The following is a 25,910-nucleotide window of genomic DNA, read 5'->3' as shown; positions in this document are numbered from 1 at the left end:
TAGATCCAGAGCCCAAAAGAAAATCCACAGTTGTAAAAAGGATAAATAACAAATCCAGTGGAGTCGTGGCAAAAACTAGTTATCAATATTTGTCCAATAATTTTCTGTCTCCAGACACATTTTGATGTGTCTGTGACGTCATACTTGCTGGATCTTAGCATCCTCTTCCACAGCTCTATATCCCTTTGAGTTTTCTGCTTCGTGATTCGAGCTGACGTCACTTCCTGTAAAATGTTTGTAAGGAGTTCTGCAGAGCATCATGTGGCACGGATGAACTTTCACGCGTGAAAGTCTTAGAAAAAGTGTCATGACTGAAGCCTGCAGTCCGTTTTCCGGTGGAATGGCGCGAGCTGCTCTTTGCCTGTCGCTTCCTTAAGGTTTGTGCAGAGAGCAGCAGCTCCGTCCGCGCGCACCTGCGGCGCGGATCCGTCTGGAACCAGCACGAGCTGATCCATCGAGCTGGGAGCGGGAGAGAAAGTGGGAGGAGGCAGAGTTTTATGGAGTTTGGGGGTGGGGGCTCTTTCGGGAGTCTGATCACACACGCAGCTCCACGAGCGCGCAGAGCAGAGGAGCGTCTTCAGCCGCGCGCGCAAAGACTGTGGCGCAAACAGCTCCGCTGGCAGGACGCAACAGGGCGAGTGTCACCCCCCCACTGACAAAGAAGTTAGTCTTTCCTGAAAGTAAAGTTTGAGTCGATTCTATTTGGAGAGGAACGTTTCTCAGAAACTACAGGCTGTTTAGACTCTCCGGGTTCCGTCTGGACTTTTCTGTCATTGGTAGCTTTTTTCTTTTTTAAATTTGTGAGTTTTTTTTCTTTCACTCTTTTATGTTATTCATTTATGTTTGTCTGTCACTAGTTTAAGCGCGTGAGCTACGCCTGCTTCTGTCCCCAAATCACTTCAGTTTGATATAGAAGTTCACTTTCCTGCTGCGTTCTTCTGAGCCACGTCTAGCGCACACCCCACCCCCGTGCGCGTGCAGCGCAGAGGACCAGCCGCGCACGCGCATCCGCCGGCTGACATTCCGACACAGACTCGCACGCTGCTGCAGCTGATGCTGCTGCTCCGCTGCAGGACTGAGGCGCAGCGCTGTCACTGCTGTTGACAGGTGGAGCTCTGACTGCCTGACTGCCTGACTCCAGGTTTCCACAAACACCCGCTGAGCTCCGTGGACACCCGGGCGGGATGCGTGTGTCGGCGGGAGAGCGCGCCGCGCAGTCCGGCTGAAGGAGCGCAGTTGGAGTTGGAGCAGCGACGAGCCCCGAGCCGGAGGAGGCAGCTCCTCTCAACTCCTCCATCCACTGCACGAGGAGCAAAGCAGCAGAGAGGGACCATGATGTGGAGATGGGGGGTCATCTCTGAAGACTGAAGAAAGACTTCCCCTCAGATGTTGCGCGTCCTCTGTAACCTGCCGCGCCGCGGGACCATGCTCGGGATTTTCCTGACACTTCGATCACAGGGTTAGTTCAGAAGAAACCACGAGCTGCTCGATCCGCTTCTGAATCACTCACTCGTTTGATCTGAGCCCCCCCTCCCCCGGACCGTCAGCGGCTCTCTGCGGGAGGAGGCACCGGGCGCCCCGGGACCATGATCAGGATCTTTCCCGATTTCAGCGTGCAGGTGACGGCCTCGGCGGCCGGAGGAGCCGGCGGCGGAGGCGGCGCCGGCGGCGGGATGATGGCCGGCCCGCCGGTGGGGCGCGTGCCGGTCCCCGGAGCCACGAACGGGACCCCGCAGAGCCTGCAGGGAATCACCGCCTACCAGCAAAGGTACGTGAGGACTGTGTCTACCTGTAGCGCCGCGAGCGCGGAACAGTCCCGGGAAACTGAGAAAGAACAAATTCCATGTCAGAGATTTGTCTTCTCAGAAATTCCCTCGATTTATTATTATAACGAGCTGTCACGTTCAGTTGGGCATCTTTAACTCAGTGGACATTTTTTTTAAAGCTTTTTGTTTGTTTTATGACAGAGAAACATTTGGAGTCTGAGGTTTGAAAGCAGAGAAACTGGATGGAAAAGATTGGAATATTTTCAGATGGACACACACAATGTTCTCATTCTGCTTCTGCTCCACCTCTCTCCTTCAAACTCAGTCAGTTTATGCTTTAAAAAAAGATTCATCCTCAGAGGTGATGAAGAGGAGGCAGGGAAACAGGTGAAATGCAGGTGCTTCAAACTGATCAGCAGAAAAAGTTGAGCAGAAATGAAGAAGAACCCGTCCGTTGATGATAATCCTCCTCATGTTCTTATTCTGAATTGTACCCTGACTGTGAATGACCTTCACCTGGGGGGGGGGGTCGTTTGGGGGGTTCTGCTGGAAAATCCTCAGGTTTCGAACATGGAAACCTGTGGCTGTGGTGGGGGGGCACACGGAGCATAAATCACAGCGGGGGCTTCTGAGAGCCCTCTGAGAGACAAATGTGAGGTGAAGGAGGGGGGGGGGGGCATTGTTATTTAAAGCAAAGCGGCTGACACAAACACACAGCGGGCCCCCACCATAGAGAGGTTAGCCCGTTTGTTGGAGGCCGTACGTCGATTTTGGACCCTGAAATTGAAGATCTTCGTGAGGAGGTGGGGGGGGGGGCACTCAGCTGATTAGATGATCCAGTTTGAAGGTTTCTTTTCCCACAAATCATCTCCTGATTAGTGCAGAATTTCACTTTGCATCCAGCCGCCTCTTCTGTCTTCAACCTGCCCTTCGTCTCAGCCTCCTAATGTTCTCCCCAACAAACAGCTGGGAGCTAATATGTTGATACATTCCGCTCCATTATCCCCGTCGCCTCCGTTTGGCTGCTCTCCGTAAGCAGAGCTGGGGGCAGAGAGGACGGAGCAGAGCTGCTGACGCATCTCGCTCAAACTCTCGCCGTTTTTCAGGGTGTGAGTTCAGCTCCCAGGTTCTGACTGTAGAGGTCAAAGCCGTGACCTTTCAGGTTTTTCCTCAGAAAGAAAAAAAAAAAACGCCCGCTCACGTCAACTGTGAATCTCTGCGGCAGCCATCGATGGGGTGAACGCTGACGGGGAAAAGTCGGAGCCATCCATGCCTCTGCAGGCCATTTCTGCTCCTCCGGGCTCTACTCTGCGCCGCCCCAGCGCCTGTAACCCCGTGTTTGTGTGGAGAATACCCAGCATGCCTTTGACCTTGACTGGTCATTGGTATAGAGCAGGAGGGCTCTCAGCTTCCAGGACTGCAGCCTTGGGGTTAATCACACTGCTCTGCGATTAGGTTACAATGAATTATACATTAAAAAAGGTGGAATTTAAATGAATGTTGGAAAGAAAAAAGGAAAGAGGAGGCAGCTCTGCTGGAAGATAATGAGCTGAGGAGCGTACACCAGTGCCCGCTGCGGGCCAACATCTATGGCCTCCCCCAGGTCACTTCAGCTGTTGAAAAAATCCAAACCAAAGGGATCCGTTTGTTTTGTCAGAATTCAGAAAAATTCTGATTGTAAACATTTGAAAAAACATTAAAGGACCAGATTTGCAGATTTAGATCAAAGATGTTGAAAGTTTTAGATTTTGGGATCAAAGAAAAGTAATCTTGAGATGGCTTTATTATGGGTGGTGGTGGTGGTGGGGGGGGGGGGGGGGGGTGCTGTGGTCCATGCGCTTAAACACAGGAGAGCAAAAAGATGCATTGTACACGCACGCGCGCTCACGCGCACAGACAGGAGCAGCTCCGGAGCGGCGGCGCTGCGCCGGGACCGAGAAGACGAGCGGAGCTGCGCCGCGTCTCTCCCCTCTTAAGAGGAGAAATGCTCGGACTCGAACGGAGGACTCCGCCCGCCGCCGTTCCGACGGGGAACGAGCGCTGCCGCTGCGGCGGGCGCGTGAAGATGTGACGCGCCCACCCCCACCCACTGAGCACACGCAGGGGAGCTCTCCGTGGAGCCAGGACCGAGGCTGCGCGTGGAGGACCGGCCGGAGACAGGAGACGCAAACAGCTGGATCTGAAAGGCTCCACCTCGGATCCCAGCCGCGTTGCGCGCGCGGCATGCCGCTGCTGCGGTAGCTTCGCGTCTGCGTGATTCCCCGCTCCTGAGGGCACGCACGCGCCCAGCCGACCACGCAAGCACGTGCTCACACTTTGATAAACACGGACGGGGCTTTGTTTTAACACGCGGACTATGACGCACTGCTGACAGGCGCCGCGCGCCTCTCGTCCGCGTGCACACCAACCCCGGCAGCGGAGAGAAAAGAGGAAGATGGCGCCCACCAAGCCGAGCATCCAGGACCCCGCGCGCAGAGAACGGTAACGGGCTTTTATGTCTGCCTCTGCACGCGCGCCTGCGCCACCGCACGCGGCCGCCGCCCGCGGGTGGAGGCGGCCGCGCAGAGCCGCCGCGCAGCAGCTTTGTGGCTGTCAGGAACAACGCCGGGGGCGTGGGGGCGCGCGCCCCTTCATGTGTCTGTGCGCGTGTGTCAGCTGTAACAGGTCTGAGATCTGCTGCATGCGCGGCGCTCGTTAATGCGCGCGTGCACCCGCACGGCAATGTGTTGATCCTGCCAGCGTAGTGTGCACGCCGTGCACACACGAAATGCACGCGTGGGCGGGTGTCAATGGACACAATCCATTCCCACGCGAGTGCGCCTGTGAAGTTCTGCTGTGGGAGCAGACCTGGAAATGACCTTTAAATGTTCTTCAGATGCATGCACACGCACGCGGACGGGCGTACATAAAACTCACCTGGGTCGTCGTGCGCACATGAAAAGCGCAGATGGTTCACCTGTTGATGCCAAAGATCCAGCGGCGGATCTTCTTCTGCTGGAGGCCTGCAGGTCAGCTGCTGTTGTCCTGTTTTCCTCTGCGCGCGTGCGCCCGTGCGCACATACCTTCATATCCAGCAGACAGAGGTGGGGGTTATGTTTGTATCAGAAACTAGATTCTTCCTCCAGTTGGAAGGATGAAGGATCCTGGTCTGCTAATGGGAAGTCCTCTTCTCCTGGTTCTTTACGTGAAAAGTTCTGCAGCTGCGCTGAGATGTCTGCTGGGAGTTCCGGTTCCTTCCTGCTGTTCAAAGCCTGAAGTTAGTGCAATCAAAGTATGTGGAGGGGGGGGGGGGGGGGCATGTAGGTTTTGCTTGTCTTGGGTAAAACCATGATCACTGTGAGCTTCAGAATAACACAGTGGAAGCACAATTCCTTTTTTTCTGTCTCCTTTCTGGTCATTTCAGTTCCAACAGTTCACTTTGAAATAAGCACCAACTGTTTTGTTTTAATTTTTTAAAATAATTTTTGGGAGCTCACCTTTTGTGTCCTCATTCTTGTGGAGAGTTGAAAAACATCTGCAGTGTTGATCCTATGACCTTTGACCTCCAACCGTGCAACAATCACTGTCCACAAGTTTGAATAAATGTTTTATTCATTTATTTATTGTTTGGTTTTCCACTTGGAATTTTTCAACTGCGTCTGTTTTGTTATATTTCAGTTTTTATTTCTCAAATTATGTTTTTTGTTGCTTATTCTTTATTGTACTGTATTTTTACGCTTTTGCAATATTGATATATAATTTTAATTCTTATCGATGTTTATATTGTACTTTTATTATTTAGGGAGACACGTGTCCACCTGTCCAGGTCCTACAGAGAAAAATAGCCCTTTGGCTAACTCTAGTGCAGAGAGGATTTTTAATGTGCCATGTCACTTTCCAATAAATAAATAAGATGCATCTGGAAAAGTCAAAACCATCAGAAACAGAAACTTTTGTGTGTTTAGTGATGGTTCAAATGTTTAAAAAAAGAGGTATATTAAAATAATTCACCTTCGGGGAAATTTGAGAATTTGGTCCTGCAGGTGAAAGTGGCTCCAGAGGTTTTTTTTCTTCTTTCATAAATGTTTTTGTCTAAACAGTAAATTCTGCTAAAATCCTCCTGGTTTGGAGCTTCATGGTGGATTTATCTGCTGTCGGTAAAATCAGATCATATCTTTGATCTAAAGATTTTCCACAACTATGAGAGCCTCTGTGGGCGGCGCAGTGCCTTGCTGAAGGGCATTTTGACAGTGTCGTGGTTCTCCTGGTCTCTGGCTGCAGGAAAACCCTCGTCCTGTGTCTGGTTTCGGTTAGGTCTCTCAAGAGCAGAACGCCGGATCGGGATCTTGCGTGTGCTGACGTGTGCATGTTTGGGCTCGGTCTCGTGTCCTCACACGGCTGTGGGTTTGAACCTGCAGGATGAGAACATATTTGATGGCCGTGTTCTTTTAGTGAGGTCCAGAGGTTTCTGTGCGGCTCCAACGTTCAGATCATAGCAGAAAATGGAAAAACATCTGGATTATTGTCCGATCTTTTAGTTCCGTTGGACTGAACTGCAGCGGTGAGCCTCTGTTTGTCCTAAACGAAACGGAGTGAAGTGTTGGCTGGAGTTTGGCGGCGCGTGAGCCACTTCGGCGCTCCCTGTGACTGAAGTCGGAGGTATGGGGTCACGGCTGAGCAGCGTATTAGCAGCCGGTTATTTGCATATATGTGCTGTTAAAGAGCAGAAAGTAGACAGGCAGGTCAGAGGTCGGATGTATGGAGCTGAAATTACACGGCTCTGCTGTCCGCTCGTCCCTCACTGATCATGCCCTCAGAGGTTACATCCCTTCATTCCTGCTGAACAGAGGAGGCAGAGAGCTGCACCCTGATAGGGGGTGGGGGGGTGTTTTCAGGCTGTCATGTGGGGGAATTATTATCTGTTATTATGTCTGCCTTCCTGTTTGCAGTGAAGGCTGCACGCTGCCTTCAGCCGGATCTTTAAGAAGTGGATGCAGCAGAAAAAAGGTGGACGTTTGAAAGGAAAATGTGGCAAAAGCTGCAGCACATCGTCTCCTGTCAACATTTAGCCACATTTTGATTCTATAACCATGACAAGAGACCAAACTTTAGACGGTCTGATCCAAAGGATCACATTTTCTATAAGTGACGGCATGCACAAGCTGAAAAAAACAAACACTATAAATGCTGTTTTATTATGACTTATAAAATATAATGTGATTTAAGGATAAAGGAATAATATAAAGCAACAAAAACAGTTCAGATACAAACATTTTTTGCACATTTTTCTCTTGTTTTGTTGCTTTATTTTTATTTTTAAATTAAAAAGTACATTTTTTTGTTTGCATCTCCTCCCTGTGCAGGTGTGGATTTTCTCCAGCTTCCTCCCACTGTCCAAAAACCTACTTCATAGGTTCATTGGTGACTCTAAATTGTTCTTTGGTGTGAATGTGAGTGTGTATGGGTGTGTGATTGTAGCCCTACGACAGACTGGCGACCTATCCAGGATGTCCCCTGCCTTTGCACACGAGTGGCGGGGATAGGCTCCAGCAGCCCTAAGACCCCCAAAGGACAAAACGGTTTAAAAGATGATGAAAGAAAGTGAATTTTTTAGTTTGTGTCTGGAATTTCCTCTCCTTTATTCATTTTTTTGTAGCTGGGTGTGTGCTCTTGTCAGCTGGAAAAGTTTATTTGAAAAACATCATTTCCAAACAGATGAACAGACAGTTTGGATTCAGACGTGCACAGATTTAGAAAAATGTGTTGTGGTTCAACAGAAAAGTCGTTAGTGGTCGATGGTTCCAAACTGTTCCAACATAATCCATTCAGACTGAATTTTTTAGCAAACGTCCTGCTTTTCCTTTCATGCGTTAATATCCAGATGTTGTTAGCTGGACACATTGAATCACATCCTCATCCTCTTAAGTCTCCATCCTGCAGATCCCAGTCATCACCTGGATCAGGTGTATTTGCTGCATGGACGATCATTAGAAGTCAAACTCTACGGCGTCTGGTGTCAAACATTCTCCATCCAGCGTACCACGTGCCTGGCATCAAACCCTGTCCGTCCGCTCCCCTCCGACGGGCCGTCAGGCTGCGGCAGCTTTTTGGCTGAGCCTCTGTTTGTCAATCTATTTCCGGGAGCATTTTAGCGCTGATAGACATCTGGAGGAGACCAAATTAATTTCCAGGTAGTGTGGGAGAAAGGAAGTGGGCACAGAGGGAGGGGGGAGGCAGCTGCACAGCCGACTGCACAAGAGCTCCTGCTATCAGTACACCACAGTGGCCGGAGGGGAAGAGGATGGAGAGGAAGACTGAAGCAATTGCGGGGGGCGGGGGGGGGGGGGGGGGGGCAGGAACAGAAAAGAGGTGGACATGGAACACCCGCTCTGATGAAAATCCTCTTTTTGGTGTTTTAAAAACAATTTTGTGGCATTTTTTGAGTTTTTCTTCAGTTAAAACGTGAATCAGGAGCAGACAAATAAAAAACATTTGAAAATGATTGGATTTGGGACGCAGAACATACTTGGGGGGGGGTTTACGAGTTTCCTGCTCCGCTCTATTCTGATGCATCCACCGTCAGACAAATAGATCCATGAACGTCTTTGTTTTCCTCGTCTGCGCTGGAATCTGGATCAGAACTGGACGGCTGGAGGGCTCCAGCATTGCTCACCATTTCTGCTGCATCAGTAATATTGAGTTGGGTGTGTGGGGCTGTAAGCTAGCAGGATGGGGTGTGAACAGATAGATGACAGGAAGTGAGTGTTCACACCTACAGTCCCGCCCACATCTCAGAGGTGAATTTCTGATGAACCACTCTGCAGAAACTATGTCCTTTTAGCCTTTTCCGGCAAAAAATGGCCTAATGATACTAAAAGACCACTGAGAACGCGTTGACAATAGATCAAGAGATGATCAGAGGGGGGCTTTAGGTCCAGGAGGGGGGCAATAAAATCCATGGTTTTCGATAGAAAGAGAGTGAAGGGGTAAATCGGCATGGAGAGCTAAGATGAAGGTGTTCTGTGGAGAAACTGCTTAGAGGTGTGTGAGGAGGGGGTGGGGGTGGGGGTCTTGTTCCAGATTTGGCCTTTTTTGACTTTTTAGTTTTTGCTTTGAAATTCTTTCATGTTTTGATAGGTTTGACATGACCTCTGCTGCCTGGGGGGCAGAACGCTGCAGTCGTCTGAGGCCACCTCATCTTTTGATGCTGAGGTGGCCCCCGTTTCTCTGGAATGTCAAACAGTTATCACTCCATCGGCATACGTTCAACCATCGAAGAGAAAATGGGTGTTTAGAGAAAAAAGTCTGAGAAGGAAAGAAATCAACAGGAGTTCTCTTCCCACAGTGAGGGCAAGCAAAGCACAAAATCATTTGTTTTTTGTCGGAAAGTTATTCGACGTTGGTGTAATCCCGACAAACTAAAAGCACATAAGTCAAGATGTAAAACTCACTCGCACTGAAGATGAGTATTTTTACATCCAAAAGGAAGAACGCGAACCCTTTAGGATACAGAGAATAAAGAGAAACAAACAAGCGGAGATTTGCTAAACATAAAATTAGACATTTCAACAGAGTGGAACTGGCTCAGCCATGAAAAAAAAACACTAGAGAGAGCGATGACAGAATCACTGATGGATCTGATTGACTCTCACCTCTGGACAGCTCTCAGGATGACGAGAACTCATCCACAGGCTGGGTAAGAGCCTCTTAAAGCCCTGCAGGAGAGCACGTTTAACTCACCTAGAGGATGCAGGCAGGTGGGAACACCTGCCTGATTGCCTAAAGTCAGACTGAGAGCCTCTGTGTGTGTGTGTGTGTGTGTGTGTGTGTGTGTGTGTGTGTGTGTGTGTGTGTGTGTGTGTGTGTGTGATATTTTAAACCATACATTCTCTCAGAGAGTTCCAGCCCCTCATAGAAATGTCTGTAAAAAATAATCTGCCAAAGTAATGACAGTATTATCATAACAGTGGCGGGCTTAAGCGGTTTAAGAACCTTTCCGTGCTGCTCTCACTTTTTCTGCGGATGAATTGGTGACTGAAGAAACTGTTGATCTGTTCTCACATCCATGTCAGAGTTACGTGGAGAAAGCACCTCTTTCTGCCGCTCTGGCAGCTGATCTCAGGTCAGCCGATGGTGTCCCCCACATTCACACAGTGTGTCCACAAAACCAAGCAAACAACGCAGAAACATGTCGAGTTGCTGATAGTTCTGTACTCCAACAGATATACAGAACAATTATGATGTTGTGAAACTAAAATCAGACCTATGTAGCGATACTTAATGATTTCATTTCTCTAAAGCGAAGTGCTCTACCATCTGTTCAACAACTGCAGACAAGTTTTGGGTGTTGAAATGTTTGCCTTGACCTTCTTCCATCTGTGGGGTTCCTCTGAGATCAACTTTCCCTGTTTTTAGCTGCGGCCAGCTATAGATTAGTTCTGTTTACCTTTTTTAATATCCGTTATGAGGCAAATCCACAAGTAAATCCCTTTATGCTAAAGGAGCAAATTGGCTGTGAAGAGGTCCTGTGCAGGATTATGTATCTTACACAGAAGTTGCTTAGCATTTGAAAAGCTTCGTCTTGTTTGAGGTAACACACGTTTGAAAGTCTGTGCTTACAGGTAAATGCACATAAGTGCTCATTTGGGGGTGTATGTGAAAACACCTTGAACAGGCATATGCTAACAACTCAGATCCTTGTGCTAACAGCTTCACATGTGTGCCAAGATCTGACCTGGATGTGCTTTCAGCTCCAACATGTGTATGCTAACAATCATTGCATACATGTACTAACAGCACTGCCATGTATGTGCCAGCAACGTGATTACAGCTACATGCAGCCGAACTCTCACATGAATGGGCTAACATTATGTAATAAAAACGTTAACATTGCTGTTTAAAAGTTTCAATGATGTTTTCTAATAGATCTAACATAGTCTATAGTGCTAACAGCAAAGACGTGTAGCTCCAACAATGTTTGCTAACATAGATGTGCTAACAACTCTAACATAAATATGCTAATAGCGCTAACTAAGACTTATTTGCTAACAAGGTAGAATCTGAACTCTTCCCCTCCCCCCTCTGGCTTCTCTCTACCCCAACATTTAGCCCTCCAAACGGAGAATTGTGGAAAAATACTGTCTTCCAATTTGGACATTACTACCACTCGATGACATCATCAGTAAGTGTTCGCTAAGACCTGTCACCTGCAGCACGGCTTTGGCAAAAACGGTGTGTCGATCTTTGCTCTGCGGGTTCAGCGACCGTCTGTGACCTTGACATTTCCTGTGGGCCACCTCCTCTTGCACACAGCTTTACCGGAGATTTACAGAGATTGAATGCCTAAAGAGGAGACGCAGTAACATATTATTAAAGTTATTTTACTATCAAAGTAAGATTTCCAAACCTGAGTTATGGAAATGATGCTAGGAGCCACAAAACTGCTTCGGTTTGCCTCAACAGAGTGTGAGAGAAAATGTCTGAAATGAGAGTCCTCCGGTGCAGAAGTGTGAGAAAAGAGCGCTCCTTTCTGGTGACAGCTTTGGCAGTCTGTCAGAAACAACATAAAAACCACCGAGCACAAAGTTGGCTTTGTTTCCAGGGCACCCCCACCCACCACCACCACCACCACCTCTCCTTCTCAGAGGAGAAGATCACAAACATGGGGCGCTCCCCTTCTCTGCTAAGTGGGAGACGTGAACGGGGCAGGCTTTGGCAGCGTTTGTGGCGCAGCTTGAACCGACGCGTCGTTAGGAAGCTGCAGTCCCGACACTTTCGTGTCCGCTGCACGCCGCCGCGGCGCCGCTTCCCTCTGTGATTTCAGGGGTTTGATTCCGTCCACTCGTTCATGTAAACACGGTAATCAGACAAGAAGGAAAATTGTTCTCTGATGTGCCTGTAGTTTACGTCTGAGTGAAAATTGCTTTTCCTTTCAAGCTGAATTTACATTTGTCTTTGGAAAACAAATGCATAGAATTGTCTGTTGTCAACAATTGGGCCTGAGGAGCAGCGGTTTGAGCCTTGTTGCTGAATAACAATGCGTGAATGCGCCGCTCCGACAGACGCTGGCTTCGTCCCAGATGGTGAAATGGATGAAAATGTAAATGATGCTGCACAGCAAACAGCTGAAGCATTTATAAGGGCTGGAAAGAGGCGCAGGAGTATTATTGGTGACACGTTTTTTATTTGGCTTATACTGATGCCGTCTGTGTCCGTTAAAGCAGCCGGTGTTGTTGTGGTTCCTGCTCTGGCGTTTGGTTTAAGCTGACTCGAGAGGCGACAGGACTCATCAAACCCTCCAGTGGTTTTTATCCACTTATTGATCGTTGTCTTTAGGAAATTCAAGCAGAAATGTTTGTTAAGTCGTGTTTTATACATTTTACAGTCTTTTGACACTCTGATAAAAAATAAAGAAACTCCCAGAAAAAAAATAACCCTGCTGCTCCAGGATGGTGCTTTAGGAAGAATAAAAATTACATGACGAGGTCTTAAAGGGCTTTCCATAAGCCTTTCAGAGTGATCTCTGAGGCCCCGCCTTTTGGTGGGTGCCGCCCATTTCATGACATCATCCTAAAATCAGCATCAGCAGCATGTCTGTGTTTCACCCACGAAAACAAACAACAGCTGAACTTTTGCAAAGATGGATGTGCATATGGTGGTGCATAGAAAAGGAAAGTGTTTAGCCCATCACCGCTAGCTAAGCGGCCTGGGGGCGGGGCTTGCAGCACAGGCTCTTCCTGGAAGAGGCTGTTCCTCACTTTGTGACGTCACAATAAGAACCCACTCATTCTCGTGGATTGGGAGGGGATGTTGTTTAGAGAGCAGCTTTTTAGAGAAATGCTCAGAAATATGTAAATGGTTTAAAAAAGTGTTTTGAGGGTGTTCTTAGTGAGAAATGAACATTACTCATAAACAATTTAAAGCTCAAAAAGTCAATTCTGCATGAAAGAGGCACTTTAAACCAGGGGTTTGACTGTTTTTTGTTGGTTCGGTCAGGGGAAAAAAAAGTTCTTAAAAAGCAAACCAGCCGACGCCTCTCCATGTTTTTGATGTCTTCATTTTTGGTATGACAGGAACGATAAGACGAAGGTTTTTTGGTGTCAAATGAGCGGACTTTCAGCATAAAGTGATATCTTGGAAGCCTCTTCGCTCTTCCTCGTCCCTGTCCTGCTTCTACTTCCCTCCTCTTTGCTCCACAGAGGATGTAATCGCCTCAGACTTGCTGACTCAGCAGCAGTATCTACCTGTCCTTGAAAACACACTTTAATTACAGCAACCCCTCACACCGCTGGAAAGCACGCACACTTGCGATGTCGTCCTGCTCCGCTGCTTCCTCTATGGTCTTTTCTCTGTCGTTTCTTTTTTGTCCTTTTTTTTATCCCTTTTTTGTCTTCATCCTCCTCTTCCTCCTTTACTCCTTTCAGTCTTTTCCAGCTGCCCCTCCTTCTTTATTTCTGGTTAAAAATCTTAGGGTTTCTGGTCCCTGATCTAACGCAGAATGACTCTGCTTCCGGTTTAAGGTTTGATTCCCAGAATCTGAGATTCATACTGTTTCATCAGGATGACGGGCAGAGGAAAGGGTTTGCTGAGGCGATCTTGCTGCTGCGGTTTTGGATGGTTGCTGATATCAGTTACTTCCAAATCGTTATTTCTTTCTAGATGAAACATCCTCCTTTAAAAGTCAATCGTGAATTTAGTTGAATGAATGTCGTTCATTATTCTGCATCCTTGATGAAAACATTTGATATTTTCCTCACAGACAGAAAAGAGGGTCAGAATAGAAAAAAACTTTGTGGAAACGGAAACTCTGGAGAAAAGATCAGCTTTGCTGCCGTATGCGAACAAATAACAGAATAAACAGGGAGGAGAACACTTCCTGAAGATGTCTGCAAACATTTACCTCATCTGTTGCCAAGGCGACGCGTTTTGATAAATGTCCTTTTCATAAAGCATTGCCTCTAATTAATAATAAGGGCTTATCAAAGGCAAACAGCGCTGATGGTGTGATGTCAGTGTTCAATCAAAACAGTCTCCTCTGGAAGGCAGTTTCTGACCTGAAACTTGCTGCTGCTGCTGCTGCTGCTGCTGCTGCTGCTGCTGCTGCTGCAACCAGAGAAGCTGGAACCAGGAGTCTCACCGGAGTCTTTGGGAGTCAAACTGGACTAAAAGAAACAGTTAAATTTACCATTTTTGAAAAAGTTGAGACAAAACATCATCACTAAGAGTTGAAGCAGGAAACAGGAAGATGCAGATGAGCCAGCTGCTCTGGATTCTGCCTCCATCCCAGGAGGAAATATTTGGAAATTAATTTGTCTGTGTGTGCGTGTGCGTTTTCGTGTGGAACTTAGCAACCCCCTCCTCTTTTTCTCCCTCCCTTACGTGAAGAGCGTTCGGCCGACAGATTTCCTGTTTTTATTGTTTTTCCTGGAGGAGCAGCTGAACTCCTCCTCCTCCTCCTGAGGTGTGTCTTATCTCTCCTTCCTCTCTTCTCCTCTTTGCCCCAGGTACCACCACCTTTTTTGCCTCCGTAGGCAGGAAGGCGACCTGTGGGTGAAATGACTATTGATTATTCTGTGTTACACCGAAGGAGGGGGCGGTGTCCGCAGGATGTGCATTAGAAGAGCGATTACTGAGTCTAAATAGATCCGTCCATGTCACGCTGTGCTGGAAAAGAAGGCTTCATTCACGTTTGCGTGAATCCTCTCTCATGTTCCAGAGAACAGAGAAACATCTGAGACGACGCAGGCGGGTTCGTGTGAGCGCAAATCGAAAGGCTGTCATAGAGTTGTGGGCGGAACTTTTGGCACAGAGCAACCCTGCCCCCCCTGAGAGCTCTCTGTTCATACTCTCTCCCGCTAGCTTACATGTGTGCAGCATTTCACTGTGGTGGACTGACGCTGAGCTCCTCCTCCCGGTTCCAGAGAACTGATCATCCGAATCAACGACCCAGACGATCCCAGGTGTCGAAAGCGGGGAGACCGATGACTGAAAGCAGCTAAAAGCTGATGCTTTTAATGTGGCGGGGTTGTTTATCGGGCAGAGTTTGGGTTTTTATTTCATTGAGGTAAGAAGGGACGGCCTGGATTTGAAACAAGCCCCCTAGTGGTGACACACAGAAGTGCACTGGCTCTTTTTAAACCAGCTTCAGCGAGGACGTGGAAGTCCCGCCTTTTGGTTTTCTTCAAGAGGTTTCCAAGTCACAAGCAAGTCCGCTGGGGGGCGGAGCCGGGAACACGGTTTGACAAAGATTAAACCTCAGCCGCTTCCCGCCTTTGCCCCGTCTGACAGTTCGGACAAACTTCACCGTCAAACGAACCAGTAGCATTCTTCCACAGTTCGCTCCGTCACTTCTGTTCCCCAGGCGCTTTGTCGGGTGGGGGATTGGGGGGGGGGAGTCATCAGTGAGTCTATCTGTCACCTTCAGCATGGACCCCCCCTCCTTCTACCCGCCTCGTCTGTTGTTGTTGGTCCTCCATGATGGATCTGCTGCCTGTAATTTCATGCACCTGTCCGCTGGTTATTGATGTACTTATTCACCCACTTGACCCCTGCCCCCATGCGTGCACGTGCATGCACACACGCACGTGCGCTGCTTGCTCTCACGTGATTTCAAACATTACACATCGGTGTGCACGTGGTCCCTCACGTGCACAGCGGTTTTGTGAGCCACGCCTGCAGCAGCTCCTTTCGGGTCCCAACAAGTTGTGCTTCCCTCCATCCTGCAGACGCAGGTTTGAGACCAATTCAAGCCGTCTAAAAGACGGACTTAAAACGCTGCCTTCAGAATAAAAGCCTGTGTGGAAACGTCTTTTGGAAATGATTGTGTCGTGTGCATTTGGGGATTTTCATGCTGCAGTTCCGTGTAAGAACAGCACAAGCGCTGTTGCGGCGGCGGCTGCATGTGACTGCTGCACTGTGGCATGTCTGCCTTCCTGATCCTGCTCCTCCTCCATGCTTCGTGTCTGATGCTGGTCAGGCTGTGCTCCAGTAGACGCCTGGGTTTTACATCACTCTTCCAAATGTCGGCATACATCCCATCCCATAAAACCTTGAGAGAAAGGTTTTCAAGAACACGTTGAAAGTCTTCAGCTGGTGTTCAGAGTCCACTTTGGAGCGGTTCAGAGGCTGAGTTTAGTGGTTCAGGTGTTAAAAAGTTTGATACAGAGCCTGAAGGTTTTTTCTTTCTGATCTCTGAGCTTTCGTCTAAAAACAGTCGCTGAATCCATGGAGGAGAATGTCTGCTCCTGAGTGACAGTTACGGCAGCTTGGATGTGCTGCAGATTAAAGACAGTGGCATCAATCCGTGAGAAGAAAAAACTTTATTGTTCAATCAAACACAAAGACACAAACACATTCAGAGGCAAACAACAACATAAGCTTAACGTTTGCATACATTTGGATGGAAGAATATGGTAAAAGGCGTCTATACTTGTATAGCGCTTTTCTATCTTCCATCACATTCACACACTGAAGGTGGCCTCACTGCCAAACACTGGCGACAACCTTTCACCAGAGGCAAGGTGAGGTTCAGTGTCTCACCCAAGGACACGTCGACATGTGGGCAGGCAAGGCGGGAATCGAACCTGCAGGTCGATAAGTAACAACAGTAATGATTAATGTGTTTCTAGGTTTTCTTGTTTGATCGTAGTATCTTCCTCCTGCTTGGTTCCTAAATGCCGTGACAGACACTCTTTCCAAACTGCATCACAGAAGCTTCAGACGTTTCATTTGTCTTCTTCAGCAGAAGCAGCTTTTGGTTCTTATGGATCTGAAAATGTGAAGAAGTTTCTGTTGAACTGCTGCAATAACGCTGGTAGTTTCTACTTTTGTATTTGATTGATTTGTTGTCATTTTTGGGGGTTTTGTTGTTGTTGCTGTCGTTTTTAAAGTTGTGTAGTTTTTTGTTTCAATTGTCTTCATAGTAGTTTTTAATTTTAATGTAGTTTTTATCTTTTCTGTATTTTTTGTCTTTTTTTGTTGATTTCATTGTTGTTTTTTTCCATTGCCTGTTTTGTAGTTTTTTTGTTTCTTCTGTAATTTGTTTTCTTTGGTTTTTATTATTTTTGTGGTTTTGTTTTTCTAGTTTTGTTGTTTGGTCTGTAGTTTTTGTTTTATAGTTTCGGTTATTTTTTATTTAGTGTCATTGTTTTTCTGTAGTTTGTCATTTTGTCTTTAGTTTTTGTTGTTATTTTTATAGTTTTAATTGTTTTTTCTAGTGTTTTTGTAATGTTTTTTTGTTTTGTGTGTGAGTTGTGAATCATCTGAAAAAAGACTTCATGTATTAAAGATTCTGCATTTTGCTCCGTCTTTTAGGTTTTACTGGACGTTTGTCTAAAACTCTTCAGAAACACGGATAATTTCTCTGTTTACTCTGTTTCTGGTGGTAGCTTTAAATAAAGAATCTTTCATGTCCACAACAGACAGGAAGTCATGGTGGGTCAGATTGACCCTCCCGCTGCAGAAAACCTCTGCAGAAGACAGAGAGCTGCAAAAGTCAAACTTTCTGTTTAGGAGCATTCATGAACACAGATCCTCCTCACGTGCACGCTCACAGAGTGCACGGCCCTCTCTCTGTTTACTGGCAGTACATTGTTTTCCTGTTTAGCCAAATTAAAGGGAGATTCCATTAATTTTTCATGCTCAGTGCTCGGCCCGTCGAGGTGGATTTGCATTTCTATCTGCAGCTTAGTGAACTCTCATTAAAAACACAACTGCTGAATATGGCTTTTTCACACCAAATAGACCCCCCCCCCCACACACACACACACGCATGTAAGGTGTGTGAGATGTTTGCCATGTACCCGGAAGCGTGCATGTGAGACGCGTGCACGCCGGTGTCTGTAATTGGAGGGTGGCGTCCATGACAGCCATCAGCTGCTCATTCACTGCTTTAATGAGAACGATCGCAGCTTTAAGACTGTTCCACGCTCTGACCAAACTCATTACACACACTCGCTCGCTCTTCCTCCTCTCATCCTCGTCTTCCTCCTTTCTAGGGGTTTACCCGTCTGTTGCCCCCCCCCCTGCTTTTGAACTTTTCCTGTTCTTCACCCCTCAACCTCGGCGTTAGCGCATGTGAGGGCTGCAGAGCCTGGGGTTCTTCACATCCAGAAGATGCTGGACCGTTTGTGGAGGAGACTCAGAACCGGGACCGAGGCGGGCAGAGCTCTGCAGCGGAAGCCCGGCAGAGCTCGCCATCAGAGCGCTGCTTCCTGTTAGCTCAGGAGAAGGCGTGCGCGTGTTTGAGCGTGAGCGGGGCTCAAGGCTGACGGTGATGTGGACTCATCCACGCCTGAACACACACACAACACACACACCTGGAAGGCTCCGTTTGTGTGTCTGTGTGTGTGTGTGTGTCTTCATCACTGCATCAAGCTACAGTTCGGTTTTGTTTTGCACATTTTGGCATAAAAAACATTTTCAAAACGTCTCCGAGGTAAAAGTTTGATTAACTGTCACACTATCATGAGCGTCTGCTTTTTCTGTTTGAAATTTGACATCAACATTTCAATTTCATGTTTTTATTTAAAAGACTTGAAATCACAAAATCTAGAATGATTAGAATGGATTCATTTTTTCCTGTGAAAAGCTGTGAGAAGCTGAAATGTTTGCAGGTTTGTCCTCGGCTCTGCAGCTTTGTGTTCATGGAGCTTCTGTAACCTTTTCTGCCTCTGTTTGTTTGTTTGTGTGTTTGTTTTTTGGGAGCACTTCTGCGCGGTTTCACAAACGTCACTGTTGGGGAGGATTCCCACAGCTGCAGACGCTGTGCACATGTGTAAAATCCCAGCTACACTCAGAGTCGAAGGGGTGGGGCTTGTTCTGCAGCATCTTCCCCATCAGTGATTGGTGACAAGGTTTTTGACCTGAATGGGTTTCTAAATTTGGGTTGTTGGATGTTTTTGTTTTTACCTTCTCCTGCAGCTCTGCTCCTCCACTGCTTCCTCGTTTCTCTGAAACTCTCACAGTTTAAAACGAGAACAAAACGAGAAAAAAAATCAACAAGGCAGCTGAGTGACAGCTGAGAGCTCGTGTTGCTAGGAGCCCAGTCTCCTCACCTTTCTATGACCTACTGGGATGTTCAGGTCCTCCATACCCAAATGTGATGTTGGTTGTTGAAAACAGTTAAACTAGAAAGGAAACCAGAAAGAAGACGTTTTGGTGTGTTTGTGACGCTTCTGAACTCTCAGCCTCTGAAGTAAACCCTCTGCTAAAATTCCATAACAAATGTTTATAGGAATGAGGACAGCCAGTCTCTACATCCACAACTTCCATATATAATCCATAAGAAGCAGCCGCAACCGCAGCCGCAGCCGCAGCCGCAGCCATCCTAACTGCAGGTTTACTGCAGCTGCAACAGCTCATGAGAGGAGGAGCGATGCGTTCAAAGACAGAAAACTGTCTTCCTCACCTTGAACTAGAATCGCTATGGACTCAGCATCAGGGGGCCCTCAGAATCAGGGGGCCCTCAGCATCAGGGGACCCTCAGCATCAGGGGTCCCTCAGCATCAGGGGACCCTCAGCATCAGGGGACCCTCAGCATCAGGGGTCCCTCAGCATCAGGGGACCCTCAGCATCAGGGGGCCTTTAGCATCAGGGGACCCTCAGCATCAGGAGGCCCTCAGGATCAAGGGACCCTCAGCATCAGGGGACCGTCAGCATCAGGGGGCCCTCAGCATCAGGGGACCCTCAGCATCAGGGGACCCTCAGAATCTGGGGTCCCTCAGCATCAGGGGACCCTCAGCATCAGGGGGCCTTTAGCATCAGGGGTCCCTCAGCATCAGGGGACCCTCAGCATCAGGGGGCCTTTAGCATCAGGGGACCCTCAGCATCAGGAGGCCCTCAGGATCAAGGGACCCTCAGCATCAGGGGACCCTCAGCATCAGGGGGCCCTCAGCATCAGGGGACCCTCAGCATCAGGGGGCCTTTAGCATCAGGGGACCCTCAGCATCAGGGGGCCCTCAGCATCAGGGGACCCTCAGCATCAGGGGACCCTCAGCATCAGGAGGCCCTCAGGATCAGGGGACCCTCAGCATCAGGGGACCCTCAGCATCAGGGGACCCTCAGCATCAGGGGACCCTCAGAATCTGGGGTCCCTCAGCATCAGGGGGCCCTCAGCATCAGTTCTATCGTCACGCCGTCTTCCCATGATGCATTTCTCCTGTGAAGGTTTCCATCATCCTTATTCTCCTCCATCTGTCCTGAGCTTCACTTTATCCATGTTGGTTGATGGTTCGATGCTCCTCTAAATTAATCAAAATGAAATTCAAATTTATTGTAAATATTTCCCAAAAAAGGTTTGGTTTCAATTAAAAAGAAATATCTTTTCAATTAAAGTACTTTTTTTTTGCTCGTTTCCCACTAAAACTGACATCCTTGATGTTCCTCCTCCATGTAAATCCCGCCCCCCCTTCCCGCTCCTCCAGGATCTGTGCGGCGTTATTCCCTCAGAGGGAGTAATCCTCCGCTAAAATGAATAAAAGCAGCAGAATCACAGGCGCAGATGTAAGAGGGTTACGGAGGATCTGGGCCCCAACGCATAATCCGCTTCTCACATGACTTCAAAGGAGGACCCCCCCCCCACACCCCTCACCCCGACACACAGCCTCCTCACATCAAGGCTGTCTTCCTGCTGAACGGGGGGGGGCTGATAATTTTGTTAACATTTGAAGCTCATTAGAAAGAGGGATCCCTCCTCTCACACTGTCCTCCGTGCGATGGATCTTCAGGATCCTGGAATTCTGATGCTGACACGAGTCCCGCCTCCTCCTCCTCCATCTGAAAATAAGAGACATTTCTGGATCTCAGACCTTCTGGATGAAGTCTGACTTCAGTGTTAAGTCTCAGTTCCAAACACATCCATCCTGAGACGGTTCTTCCTCTTCCTCTTCCTCTTCTTCTGCAGGAAGTTTATCCGTCACAGCATCAGGAGATCCAGATCACCTGGAATCTACCTGGCGGTGACGGCTGAGCCCAGCGTAAAACCTTCTCACCATTTAAAAGATGTTTTACGAAAGCAGTGGAGGGCGAGGAATCTGGAAATATTTCACGTGAAAAAAATCTTTCACCAGCTGGGAAAGAGACTCAAAAGATGAAAAAACAGATCAGTGAGGGAAAGGTAAAGAACAAATGCAGATGAGTGAATGGAGAAGAGGACTGCAGAGTCTTCCTCTCCCCCTCCAGACGGTCGTCTATCGTTTTGTAGAGGTTTAAACAGTCACACTGTCCGTCACAGGAAATGCTGTAACCACACCCTCAAACTTAAGAAAATAAAAGCTTGTCTGCTTTTATCACACGTCCACTCTAAAAAAAACTAACATCCGTTTTTACTGAAGACAAAGTTTCTGGAGCAGCTGCTGGTTCCATTCCCTAAAACACACGAGGACACTTGATCCAAACAAAACCGTCCAGTCACATCATTTCAGATCAATGCAGTGATTTTTCAGGTTTGAACGTCTTATTGATGAACGAGGAGAAAAAAAAGAGTTTTATTCCTGGAGGTGGAGAACAAATGCCGAAACGCAGCAGCTGCCTGCCTTCCTTTCTCTCCTCTGCAGTCGGCTTCCAGAGTTTTCCAGAGCCGTGCACGTGCACACGCGCGGGAGAAGACAGGGCTGTGCACGTCACGGAGAGAGACAGCCGGAAAATAACAATCAGGGAGAGACGTTTGATCAGCTCCTCTGTCAATTTCTGATTCATAATAATTTATTGAAACAGGCTTTTCTTCTGTCAGCGATCAATACAGCCTCTGAGGTGTGCACGTACTCACGCACGTGTGTGTGTGTCAGGAGCAGCAAGAACAGTCGATACCTGTTCTCAAGTAAGAGCAGCACTACTTCAAGATAGAAATGTGACGCAGGCATACACGTTTTGACTCAAATAAGATTAATTTTTTTAATATATAAAAAAAATAATCCAGACTTTGGTAACAGATAAATGTAAAGTCAGATTTTTACTTTTAGTAGTCCAGGACCTTTTGACTATTTTTTTATTTTTATTTTTTATTTTATTTGTTTTACTACTTCATAACATGATTTAATAATTTATGGTGTTTTTTGGACAAATCTTGATGTCCATCTTTTAGGAAAGTCCCAGATTTTTTTTATAGATTTTCTTTTCATTAAATTATATAATATTTTTACAAAAATCCCCAAACAGTACTAAAAACTTTAATTCCAAGTGGTAGATTTACTCTTTTTTTTTTCTTACTAAAAACACAAAAATTGAGAACAACTGTTCTATGTCTTATAACAAAGATAAAAAATGTAGAGACAAAAATGCATAAATCCAAAAATAAAGAAAACAAACAAAGGCGAATTGAAAAAACAGAACCTCCACTGAACTAAAATGAAAGTTTTAAGGATTTATTCCAAAAGTTTTTACAGTTCAGGGTCACAACTTCTACATTTGTTTTATGTTTAAACTAAAACCTTTATGACCAGTAGAAACTTTATTTCGGTTAAGTTAAACAAACAAACTTAAAAACATCAACATAAACATTGACACTGATCAATGTCAACATAAACATTGAAAATAATAATAATAATAATAAATAAATAAACATAACATAAACATTGAACAAAATTAACCGAAAAAGGTGTTGGGTGAAGCCAAGGCTTATTTCCCCAACCCTGAATACAAACATCACATCTACCTACAAACTGTTAGAACCTTAAATCAGAAAAGAAAAAAGATGAAAAAATCAAAAACAAAAAACAAAACTAACACTTCTCAAAATGACCTCACAACCACCAAAGTCTCTCAGTCCAGAAGGTATTTTTGAAACATTTTAACTTTATACATTTTCTTAAAGTGCAGTATGGATTTTGCATTTTTCAGTTCGTCTGATAATAAATTCCACATGTTGACCCCCTGAACAAAAACACTATTTCTTAATGCGTTAGTTCTGACCACTTTCTTTTTAAACATATCTTTACCTCGAAAATCATAATTATCAACTTTTATTTCGAACAAACTCAGTATTTTGGCAGGTACACATTGTTTTTTAACTTTAAACATAAAAATTCCAGTACTAAGATAAACTAAATCATAAAATTTAATTGCCCTTAATTTAGGAAATATTTGTTTTGTGGATTGATTGTATGAAGAGTGGTTTACAATTCTAATTGCTTTTTTTTGCAGAATAAAAATAGGTTTTGTATTTGACTTGTAACTATGCCCCCAGATTTCTAGACAATAGGTCAAATAAGGAATCATGAAGGAACAATATAGAATATACAATGTTGCTGTGTTTAAAAAATATTTGACTTTATGTAGGATGGCTAATGATTTGGACAATTTAGAGAGAATATAAGTTATGTGTGGTTTCCATGATAATGTATGATTCAAGATTACTCCCAGAAATTTTATTTCATTTACTCTTTCAAGAACAACATCCTCAATTTTTAACTCAGAGATGTTTTCCCGTTTTCTATAGCCAAATATAATGTACTTGGTTTTATTTTGATTTAAAGACAGTTTGTTTGAATCAAACCATTGTTTGATTATGGATAATTCTTTTGTTATGTCTGAAAGAAGCTTTTCCAGGTTATCTCCAGATAAATACAAAGTAGTGTCGTCAGCATATGAAACACAATTTAACAAATCAGAAACTTTACAAAGGTCGTTTATGTATAAAATAAATAATATAGGACCCAATAGGGACCCCTGGGGTACTCCACATGTAACAGGACACATATCAGATTTTTCGTTATTGAAATAAACATACTGACATCTGTTAATAAGATAACTTTCTAACCAGGAATATGCTATTCCAAATTCCAATAATAATTCCATTTATGTTAAATTTGGAAGGAAAACTTCCCTGAAGGAGTCTCTGCGTCATTCCAAACCTCTGGCAGCCGCATCTGTGACTTCAGAGAGTATTTTAGCTACGTTCACACCGGGCGTGTGCGCTAAGCGTGCTGTCTTGAACACGCTTTCTACATACGAAGTTCACTGTGAATGTCTACCACTCACAGTTAGAAGAGGCTTGGTGTGAAATGCCTGAGAGTTTCTGTGCGTTTACATAGAAGATTCATTGGAAGTTGTCACTTTGCATAAGAAGTGCACTGTTAATAAAAGAATTGTAAAAAAATTCTGGTATTTTCGGATGATTGGATCAAAATAAATTGTCCTCGTCCTCCAGTTTGCTGCAGAGTTGATGGTAAAAAAACAGACATGGTAAAAAACAAAAATCTGAAAACTTTTAGAGCAGAAAAAGGGACTTTCAAAAAACTGGTTGTGATTTGTTAGATTTAAAACGTACTTAGAAATAAATAAAATAAAAAAACAACAGGGTGAGTTTGTTAAATGGGAATTTTTAAAGAAAAAAAATGTGTGGATCCGCAAAAAAATGAAAGATTGTGGAAGATTTCAGAAATCTGCACCAGCTGTGTGTTTATGTGTGCGTGTTTCTGTGTGTGTGTGTGGGGGGGGGGGGGGTGGGGGGGTCACAACAACACACCCCCATCATCATTATCATCAACCCAAAGGTGTTTATGGGGATACATTAAATGCCTCCTCCTCCTCCCAGTGCCTTGACCGCTGCAGCTCTGGAAACAGCCGTTGCCCGTAGCAACACGGCGCACATCTTCACTCCGTCTGTCAGGATGGCGGATTTTAGGGATTGGGGGGGGGGGCTTCTTTTGTACTTTTCTCACCTGCATTTGACCCCATCCTTGAACCCAGCAACTCTGGGTGAAGCACACCAAGGGTGTCTGATGCTTTGCTCAAGGGCACTTCAGCCTTTACATCCTGCCGGCACACCGACAACCCTTCAACTGCAAAAGAAAACAGACCGCTCCTGCTCATCTCTGATTGGCCAGCAGACAGTAAGAAAGGGCTCTGATTGGACGGAGTGTGACGAATGATGATGAGGAGCAAAAATCAATCGCGATACCTTCTCCTTCATCTGTTTGTGTTCTGCTTTTTTCTGAGTTGTGCACATCTGCTGATGGAGGTTTATGGCAATCTTTGGAAGACATCAGGGTCCACAGGACCAGCAGGAGAACAGGTCCATCCTTTGATTCCTCCTTTTTCTTCATCTGCTTTATCTTTCCACGTTTTCCAAGTCCTTTATTGTTCTGTGTTTCACCTTCTCAGTTGATTTAATATGGTTTAACTTTTGACCAATCAGATCATTGATCAGTGACCGACACCCTCTCCCCCAGTGAGACCCCGTAAGGGGCAAGAAGTGGAATTTATGACTGAACTCAAAGATCTGAGATTCCTAGAAAGAGAAGTTTTAAAGTTTGAAGGTCAAAGAAGGAGACGGATGCAGGAAAACAAACGGAAAAGGGGAGGAAAGACAGAGGAGGGGTAAGAGAATGGGAGAAAACTGAGACGGGGAGTGCTGGAACACGGATAGACGGGGGCTTTCTGGTGTCAAATGAAGAGATAAGAAACTAACCCTCCCTCCATCTCCGTTTCGCTCCACAGAGAAAATGAGAGGGAATTCCCCTGGGGGGTCCTAATCCATAGGCTCGCTTTTCTCTCCCCCTCTTTCATGTCTGCGTCTGGCCCAGTTGGTTTTGGTCCCAGTCAGTCTGGAATGAGCTGCAGGTTCAGCTTCTGCGATGACTTTCATTCAAAGCGAATATGCCGCTGAATCACAGATCTGCAGGTTTTAGATCTGCAGGATCCTTCAGGGAAGATTCTAACCAACGAGAGACAGAACACGTGGATTATGGCTGCTAGCTTTGCAAAAGCGCATTGCTGTCTTTTCCAAAAAGTGCAAATGAGGCAGAAAAATTATAAAACAAAATTCAGGACAGAAAAGCTGTGAGGGACTGACTGCATGTAAACATCTGAACCTGACAAAGTTTTAACAGCAAAGACAGAAAATGAACTAAAAGTGATGAGAGCTAATATTTTCACACAATCCATTGAAAAAAGATGTGGGGGGAGACAAATCCCATGCACTGCCCATCAGTTTGTGTGTTCCTATTCCTCCCACTATTTATGTAAAAAGAGAAACGGCTGCAGTTGCAGGGGTAAACTTTGGGGCCCACTCCGGTGAAAATTGTGTTTTTGGTGTTTTTAAAATGTGCTTGTGGCTTTTTTCTGATGATGTAGAAAATTAAGCTTAAAACTGCATTTTTTGACAATTTCTTTATTCAAACCATTGTGAATCAATCAGCTAATGAATGATGATGTTAGCCTGGGGTT

The 25,910-nt window shown here is 46.0% G+C and overlaps 1 protein-coding gene across 3 annotated transcripts in view; it reads left to right on the top strand.

Annotated features, from left to right (window-relative positions):
• Positions 1-524: 524 nt before the first annotated feature.
• The window catches only part of npas3 (neuronal PAS domain protein 3), a 230,787-nt gene continuing 205,401 nt past the window's right edge, over positions 525-25,910 (top strand). Inside the window, exon 1 of one of the 3 annotated variants that reach the window (XM_023951301.2) lies at positions 525-1,768. In XM_023951301.2, the coding sequence (XP_023807069.1) occupies positions 1,587-1,768 (182 nt within the window). In that variant the 5' untranslated portion in view covers positions 525-1,586. Of the gene's footprint in view, positions 1,769-3,658; positions 4,248-25,910 lie in introns of those variants that run through there. The other 2 variants (XM_023951303.2, XM_023951302.2) reach the window with 2 other exon arrangements.

This window comes from Oryzias latipes, chromosome 22, assembly GCF_053564925.1.
Source record: "Oryzias latipes strain Hd-rR chromosome 22, Olatipes_Hd-rR_3.1".
Taxonomy (NCBI): Eukaryota; Metazoa; Chordata; class Actinopteri; order Beloniformes; family Adrianichthyidae; genus Oryzias; species Oryzias latipes.
Note: the sequence above shows the minus strand (reverse complement) of the source record. Positions and strands in the feature narration are given on the sequence as shown.